This window comes from Camelina sativa, chromosome 6 (genome assembly GCF_000633955.1).
Source record: "Camelina sativa cultivar DH55 chromosome 6, Cs, whole genome shotgun sequence".
In the NCBI taxonomy this organism is placed as follows: Eukaryota; Viridiplantae; Streptophyta; class Magnoliopsida; order Brassicales; family Brassicaceae; genus Camelina; species Camelina sativa.
In genome coordinates, this window is record NC_025690.1 from 16,797,151 (window position 1) to 16,806,224 (window position 9,074).

Below are 9,074 nucleotides of genomic sequence, written 5' to 3' on the forward strand. Positions count from 1 at the left end.
TATAACACTTAAACTATTCAAAAAAAAAAAAAAAAAAAAAAACCTCGACCAAAGTTGTATAATCTTAATTCTCTTTATTCTTAGCACTGTTTATCAAAATATAAAAACTAATGTCACTATTGTCATTATATGAAACAGGATGAAGAATACGTCTAATACAAGGAGGCTTACATCATCTATCAACTTCAAACTAGAAATTCACAAGGAATTCTACCGGTATCAATAATCAGGTTCCAAATACTTCGGTTTTTTATATAGTTTCTCAAGAAATTAGAAACTTACTTGGATTACGCAGAGAACCATATAAGACTCATCCAATAATAAAATTTTTTTTCCTGCAAGGATATGTAATCGTAATTGTAATCGTGTTTTTTTCAGAATTCTAGAGGATTCATAAGACATCAAAATGACGTAAGAAATGAGAACATTCAATGGAGCACCGTCAATTGGTCTCGAAGTTTTTTTTTTTTTGGTTAATCTCTCCAAGTTTCTTATTATCATCGGCAGCATAGTTTTGTTTTCCTCTCTAATTTGTATTAACAAATTAAAAAAACGGTGTATTTGCCATGCGCGGATTATCTCTAATAAGATGTACGGCACAAATCTTTAGTAATTATAAAAACTTTGAAAAAAAAAATAAGAAAAAAGGAAATGATCCAAAACAACTACATAAACCAATATAAAATAATAAAAATAAAGAAGTTAACTAATTTTAAAATATTTAATATAGATAATATGATATATAGATATACATGGAATATATATATATATATTTATTTATGATATAAAATTAATACTTACAATCTTATATGTAACATGTTTTTTTTTTTGTTCAAATTATATAGCCTAATAATGTTCAAAATAACAATTAAAGACATTAAAATTAAAATGTGTTCTAATATAGATGAACCATACATAAAATAACAAGAATAAAGAATTCAATTAATTTTGTAACATTATTATTATATCATATGATATATAAATATACTATAATTTATCTTTGTGTTTTTTCAAAACGCGGGACTTTGGTAATTTTTGCTTTTGTCCCATCCTGTTTCCAATTGGGAATAAAAGTTTGTCTTATATCGAAAATGTCCTATATCAAGAATATCTCATATTGGGAATGTGTTTTTTTTTAACTATATTCAATCCTCAATATCTAACTAATTTGATTAAGTGTCAACTTGGAAAAGGATAAATAACTACTTTATGATGATATCCAAACGGAAATATGAGCTTTCCGTCTGAATCTCTTACCTCATCCCTTTAAATATTTTATATAAATTAGGAAAAATATATGGAATAACCTAAATTATCAAGTTGCGCAAATACACATCAATAGGTGTTTCCCACATTACTCATGTGGGTTTCACGAAACGGGTTTTATATGGGTCAAAAAAATATTAAATCAGTTGTGGGATACATCTAGAGGTGTGTTTGCGTATCTTGATAATTTAGGTTATCCCATTTGAGAAGTTTAAGTTTTTTGATGATTTTTCTTTGATTTAATAGTATACGGGTTTAATAAAAATCTAACGGTTACTAATTTGGTTCAAGTTTGATCCGGGTATACATGGATTAAAATTTTGTAGTGAAATTATAACTATTTCAAATATTCACAAACTTACTAAAACCAAACCAATTTAAATTTGAATTATATTAATAAATATGACTCCGCACGTATGTACGGGTCCGAATCTAGTGGTTATTTAATTAAGAAGAAGTCTCATTAGTCATTTGGTAATTCAAATAATACTTAATAGATAATATACATAAGTGCATTGACTTTAACAAAGTAAAAAGTATGAAATTTTGATATGACATTTATTTTCACTCATGTATTATTTTCTTATTTGTCAACATAACCACCCACTGTTTTCTCTTATAGTCTTATTCAATATATTTTATTGTGAAGGTATAGTAAAACTTAGCAATGAGTATTACAAGTGCAAAAAAGAGCTTCAGTATGCTCTCGACAACTGCACTGAAATGCTTTTTTTCTACTAGACGCAAAAGCTGCTACACATTCATCCTCATTTTTTTTCTTGTCACCGGTACACCTGTGAAAACGATCTATCCATAATTCACTTATCTTACAGACTTTCGTCTTTTGAGCTTCCATCTCTGTTACATAACAATACAATATATGAACCACAAGACATTGTAATTATATATATTTTTTTTAACTAGAATCGTACAACACATTACTATATATGGTATTATAGGATTTCCTTTTTTTTTTATAGTTGCAGTATTTTTTCATCTAATAAAAATTCTAAATTTTTTGCTGGTAAACAATCAGAACTAGTAAGAGATTGATATGGTACATACCTCGAATCTGACTCAAAATAAGAAACATGATAACATAAGAAAACAAGAATAACGTAGCAGATCTCATAACTATAAGGTTATCTTTACTCTTAAAAACTCGTACTATACGTTTTCATTTATTGTTTAACACCGGCCGGTGATAAATAGATCCACACAATAAAGATAGTTAAATCTATTAAAAGATAAGGGTGGAGCTACTTTATTTGAGATTATTATAAATAAAACACGCATAAAAATCATCAATTAGGGTTTTGATACTTTATTTAAAAGCCCACAATAAACCTAAAGCCCGGCCCATATCCAGATCGTATCAAAATCATCAATTAGGGTTTTTATTTTTATTTTTTTTTTGTATTTTTCCGGTGTCTGGAACTCACTCAGTTTGATGAGAATCAGCGAAGATGGTGTTGTCGAACAAGAAGCTGAAGCAGAGGATTCGACAAGACTTGGTTCAATCACTATCTGCCTCCGTGGACGAGTCTCAGTCTCTGAAAGTGCTTCTTGATTCAGCTAGCCACAAACCCAGATTGTCAAAGAGAGAGAAACGAAGAAATAGCGAAACTTGCGGCGCTAGAGAAGACGACGGAGGAGTCAGAGAGAGTGACGTTGACAATGGTGGGTCAAGCGAGAAAACTGATACGAAGATTATTATAAAGAAGAGAAAGAGAGACGATACTGTGGAAGGCGAATTAGAAGGAGATGAAGGAACTAAGGAAGGGGATAACCCCCAGAAGCAGAAGCAGAAGCAGAAAAAGAAAAAGAAGAAGAAGAGAAAGGTAAACAAAGCACCAAAGAAGGCTGAGGAAGAAGACAAGGTTAAGGTAGAAGAGATTCAAGTTAATAATACTGACAAGTAAGTTTGTTCATTTGAGCTCTCTGTTGTTTGTAATTATGTTTTCAGTTTTTATGTATATTGACTTCTTTTTTTTTTTTTTTTTTCAGCAAAGAAGAAGAAGAAGATGGGGGTGTTGTTCCTAACAAGTTATATGTTGGGGGTATTCCTTATCAGAGTACTGAAGATGAGATTCGTAGCTACTTCAGAAGCTCTGGAGTCATCACTAAAGTTGACTGCAAGATGCGTCCTGAGGATGGTGCATTCAGTGGTATTGCCTTCATCACTTTTGAAGTAAGTTTTTTTTTCGATCTAACTTTGCTGCTTCATTTTTACTTGTGTTGGAACATTGCTTTTTGTTTTGGAGTTTTAGAGTTAGTTTCAGAGATATAATCAAGGCTTCTTTAGAAAGTGGACTGTGTCTTAGACTGTACTGACATCTTTATTTCGCTTCATTTTATACAGACTGAAGATGGCGCAAAACGTGCTTTGGCTTTTGATAGAGCTGCAATGTAAGTAATCTATATCTATAGCGCCTGGCTGAAAGCCATTCCTTGGTTCACAATTTGATATATATATGGTTGTGAAATCCTTCTTTACTTTACTTTTACTACCAGGGGTGATCGGTTTTTGACAATCCAGCAATACGTGAAAACAACCACCCCTTCCATTCCCAGAAGGAAAACATCGTCTGGCTTCGCTCCAGAAATGGTGGATGGCTATAACAGGGTTTACATTGGGAATTTATCCTGGGACACAACAGAGCGTGACATACGGAAACTCTTCTCTGACTGCGTAATAACCTCAGTGCGGCTGGGCAAAAACAAAGAGACTGGGGACTTTAAAGGGTACGCGCATGTGGATTTCAAGGATAGCGTGTCTGTGGCGGTTGCGCTAAAGCTTGATCAGCAGGTTATTTCCGGAAGACCTGTCAAGATATGCTGTGCCCTTAAAGAGAGACCAGCAGCAGTGGAAGAGACTTATGCTACTCCTGATGATGATCCAGTACCGGCTAACGAAGTTAATAACGGAAACTACTTTGCAACCACGGTTAGTAGCGGTAAAGTCAAAAGGAGGGTCTGTTATGAGTGTGGAGAAAAAGGTCATCTTTCTACAGCATGTCCCAAAAAGCTACAAAATGGTGATGATGATCAGGCAAACTCAAAGCTGGGTCGTGAGGAGACGACTGTCGATAGCTATGCTCTTCAAAAGAGTAGTGGTGATTCTTACTACTACATGAATGAGACTTATGCTGCTACGAATGAAGCTGATAACGGAAGCTTAGCAACCGCGGTTAGCGTTGTTGGTAAGGTGAAAAGAAGAAACTGTTACGAGTGTGGAGAAAAGGGTCATCTTTCTACTGCTTGTCCAAAGAAGCTTCAAAACACAAACTCAAAGCTTGATCACCAGGCAGGACCGATTCAGGTAACAAGCAATGGTGGTACTTTCATGGACGAGACATATGCTACAGATCCGATATCCGTTGCTGCTGCGACAAATGAAGCTGATGATGTAAACTTAACGTCCCCGGTTAGCACTGGTAAGAAGGTCAAAAGGAGAAACTGTTACGAGTGTGGAGAAAAAGGTCACCTGTCTTCTTCTTGTCCTAAGAAGCTGCAAAAACAAGTTTGATATGTTCCATCCCCCACCCACAAGCTCTCTCTCTCTCTCTCTCTACAAAAGACAGCTTTAAAAACATTGTAACAAAAATTTTGTTTTTGCATTTCATTTTTTTTTATGGGAAGAGTGGAGTTTTTCTCTGTCCTCGTAATGTTAGAGAAATCATAACTTGTTTCTGTATTGCTTTTAGTATGATCGATCTTATAGAATGCTCCAATGCTCTACACTATTAGTATTTGTTTTGGTTTATGGGATCTTCTTCTTCATTTAATTATATCACCTAATTATATAACCTAAGGTTGGTTCAAAAAGCTCTTTAATTTGTAAAAACTTCTTTTTTTTTTTGGTTGTTTTTGCAATTAATCAACAAAACAAGTGGCAACCTAAAAAATAAAAATAAAAAACCAATGGCCACGTTTCCTTTTTTATTTTATTTGAAACTCCAAATCCAAATCCATATCATCATCATCATCACCATCACCATCACATAACCCCAAATCTCTCGTCTTTAGTCTCTTTTTAGTGTTGGGGACTTATCTCTCTCTCTCTCTATAGAGTGCATGCTTTATTAAAGCTCGAAACCCAGAAGAAACACACAGTAAAAAGTACTACTTGATTCAAGAGAGTATTGGGTTTATACAAAGATGGGACCTATAAAAACGATAAAGAAGAAGAAGAGAGCGGAGAAGAAGGTTGATCGGAACGTTTTGCTAGCTGCTGCTGCTGCCGCCTCCGCATCTTCTGCTCTTAATAACGACGACGACTCACCATCTTCTCATTCCTCCTTGGATTGGTGGGATGGCTTCTCTCGCCGTCTTTCTGGTAAAATCTATTCTGTTTTAAGCAGCAATTTCACAATCTTGGAGAGATTGAGAATGAGCAATTTTGTTTCTTAGATTGAGATTAGTAATGTAGGGGGCAAAGAGTTGTTCTTTAATCAATCTTTACTTTGTTACATTCGAGTCTATTGTTTCGATCTTATATTGATTTTGTAGTTTCTGGGGTTTTGTGACTGCTTTTTTTTTTATTCGATTGTGGTATGCTTCCTTTAAGTGAGAGCTCTGAAGGGTTTTTTTATTAAGTTGAGATGAACTTGATTCTTTTAAAAATTATGCAACTTTTGAGCTAGTAGTGCCACTCTGCTTTAGTGTTTCTGTGATATGAATCTTTTTAAGACTTTGGGGGGAGGGTAGCAGACTCTTCTGACTAGACTGTGTTTCTGTTACCATCCTGGAGGATATTTTGTTTTCTGGTCATGACATTATTGAATCTTTGTGACAACCACTCAGCTAAGATGTTTTCGATACTGTGATTGAAAATTGTCCAACTACATTAGTTTGTTGCATTTATCTCCTTCCTTCTCCTCCTCATGTATAATCCTCTTTGTAGTAAGTAGGTCAATGCCTATTGATGATAACTGCAGATTAGCTCTTCTTCTTTTAGTTTTTACAACTGTTGAATTTAAGCTGGTTCAGTGTTTTATGAACTATATAGTGAGATTTGAACAGTTATGGATCTTTTACAGTGACAATATGTCTTTGTTTTAAAAGGGAAATAAGCTTGACTTTGTTGTTGATCAATTTCATGTTTTTTATTTATCTCCTTTGTTAGGTTCATCGGATCCAAAGACATTTGAGTCAGTTTTCAAGATATCAAAGAAGACATTTGACTACATTTGCTCTCTTGTCAAAGACGATTTCACAGCAAAGCCTGCAAATTTCAGTGACTCTAATGGCAAACCTTTATCTCTCAATGACCGCGTAGCTGTGGCGCTTAGGAGGCTTGGCTCTGGTGAATCTCTCTCAGTCATTGGGGAGACCTTTGGGATGAACCAGTCAACAGTCTCCCAAATCACTTGGCGCTTTGTAGAATCAATGGAAGAGAGAGCATTGCACCATCTCTCATGGCCCTCGAAACTCGATGATGTCAAATCAAAGTTTGAGAAAATCTCAGGTCTTCCTAATTGCTGTGGCGCTATCGACATTACACATATTGTCATGAACCTTCCTGCTGTGGAACCCTCAAACAAAGTTTGGCTGGACGGAGAAAAGAACTTCAGCATGATATTGCAGGCCGTAGTGGACCCGGACATGAGATTTCTCGATGTAATCGCTGGTTGGCCTGGAAGTTTAAGCGATGATGTTGTCCTCAAGAACTCGGGATTCTACAAACTAGTTGAGAAAGGGAAGAGACTGAACGGGGAAAAGTTTCTGCTCTCAGAAAGAGCCGAGCTGAGAGAATACATAGTAGGGGATTCTGGTTTTCCTCTTCTTCCATGGCTTCTCACTCCATACCAAGGCAAACCCTTGTCGCTTCCTCAAACCGAGTTCAACAAAAGACACTCGGAGACAAGAAAAGCCGCGGAGATGGCATTGTCGAAGCTTAAAGACAGGTGGAGGATAATACACGGGGTAATGTGGATGCCTGATAGAAACCGGTTACCACGGATAATCTTTGTCTGTTGCTTGCTGCACAACATTCTTATCGATATGGGTGACCAAACTTTGGATAATCAAACTTTATCTCACCAACATGACATACACTACAGGCAACGAAGCTGCAAGCTTGCGGATGAGGCTTCATCGGTCTTGAGAGATGAACTTTCTGATCAAATGTGGGGGAAAAATTCTTCAGTTTGATTACCTTCTTTCTCTCCCGGTTTGTCTGAGTCTTTCTGTAATTTGCTTCTGTTTCCTTCTGGTAATTTTATTTACCATTACATTTTTCGTTTGATCTACTGATTTATTCACCTATTCTTTCGAGACAACTAAAAATGTGTAACTTATAAAAATGTTATGTTGAACTTTTACAACTTCTATTTCGTTCAGACTAGTCAATTTTTTCATCGCCGTCTAAACTCATTGCAATTGTCACTGTTCTTACCAAAAAAAAAAAAAAAACTCATTGCAATTGTCACTGTAGAAGGCCGCATAAACTAACAATTATCTTCCCGACTATTATGTCATTTCTTCATAACATGCTTTGTGACTTGTTTTGTCTTCTATGATCAAAAATGACAATGTAGTACGTACATTGATTTTTGCTTTCAGTACATTTTGATTGAGAACATAAGCTATAGCAGACAGCCTCTTTTTTTTATGGATTAATGTTATTGTATTCAAACTTTCTTATTTGAGTATGCAATACATAGGAGGATTTGGTTTGCGTGAGAAACAACTAAAAGAAGTACATTCTAAAACTCTAACTTAAAAACACTTAGAAACAAAAGGAATTAAAAAGTTATAACCAAAATAGAAATTGACCCAAGAAAAAAATAACATTACAGAGAAAGCAAAGAAGATTATCTTTTTCAACTTTATTAAGATCTTCAACTGATTATAAAAGACAATGGCTTTCTAAAGGAATGGTGGAAGTATCACCCATCGTCTTGGATACTTTGGTTTTCCATCTTTTCCATCAAATATCTGCAATACCAAATATCAAAACCCCAACAATAAGAACAAGTCCAACAAAATAAAAAAAAGCCAAAGTTCTGAAATTTTTCAGTTGTAGCAAAATAGTAAAAGGAAAGCTTTGTTTACCTTTCTCAGACGGCTGTGCTTTCCAAGAGCCCAATTGGTCATGATGAGAGCAGCAACAGCGAGGAAAACGTATCCAGCAACAGTCTGTGTAGCGATGTTGAATCCTAGCCATTGGTAAATCTCGGTCGTGTAATTGGCACATGTGACAATGTTGAAGAGGAAACCGCGTGGAATCTGGTAGCCTCCAGACCCGCTAGGGTCCCTAAGATTCTTCAGCAAAATGTGACAGTAGAAGTTTGCGACTTGGCAGACCAAACCAAAACCGAAACCAATCTTCATCTGAAGGTCACTGACTGGTGTGTACAAGGGATGGTTGACGTAATACGCAATGTAAGCACCAAAGCTCCAGTAATAAGCACAGTTCCTGAACACATTCGCGATTGGGGAGGTTGCATGGCTGAACCGATGAACGAAAAACGTTTCTAAGATCCGTTTGAAGTAGTGAAAGCACCAGTAGTACATAGCGTACGTCTGGACAGGATGGATCACACGGTCCTCTCCATATCCAAGGAACTTGTAAACAGGTAAGTAGTAAAAGACAGGGTAGATAAGGAGAGGGCCAAGATACTCGAAGAAGAAGAGCGTGCGGTAGGAAACTTGTGCCCCCAAGTCTTTGAAGACTACGGTTAAGGAGTTGTTGTTTCCATCACAGTACTCCTTGAGTGATTTCTTGCTATTGAGGACAACAGGTTTCTCCTTTGATCCAGGAGCTACAGGAAGAGTCAGTCTTTGCCTCGACGGGTAAAACT

General features: G+C 35.9%; 3 protein-coding genes across 3 annotated transcripts in view; 2 read left to right on the forward strand and 1 right to left on the reverse strand.

Moving 5' to 3' along the window:
• Window positions 2,660–4,992, forward strand: LOC104791822 (RNA-binding protein 34-like). The gene is made up of 4 exons (XM_010517800.2): window positions 2,660–3,184; window positions 3,274–3,457; window positions 3,629–3,675; window positions 3,781–4,992. The coding sequence occupies exons 1-4, from the start codon at window positions 2,733–2,735 to the stop codon at window positions 4,793–4,795; spliced, it is 1,698 nt and encodes a 565-aa protein (XP_010516102.1). The 5' UTR covers window positions 2,660–2,732; the 3' UTR covers window positions 4,796–4,992.
• LOC104791823 (putative nuclease HARBI1) lies at window positions 5,251–7,597 on the forward strand. Its single transcript, XM_010517801.2, has 2 exons — window positions 5,251–5,605; window positions 6,395–7,597. Exons 1-2 carry the CDS (start codon window positions 5,428–5,430, stop codon window positions 7,420–7,422), a joined length of 1,206 nt encoding a protein of 401 aa, XP_010516103.1. The 5' UTR covers window positions 5,251–5,427; the 3' UTR covers window positions 7,423–7,597.
• Window positions 7,893–9,074, reverse strand: part of LOC104791824 (very-long-chain enoyl-CoA reductase-like) — a 5,526-nt gene continuing 4,344 nt past the window's right edge. Inside the window, exon 4 of the mRNA XM_010517802.2 lies at window positions 7,893–8,208. Coding sequence (XP_010516104.1) covers window positions 8,140–8,208 — 69 coding nt within the window. The 3' untranslated portion in view covers window positions 7,893–8,139. The remainder of the gene's footprint in view (window positions 8,209–9,074) is intronic.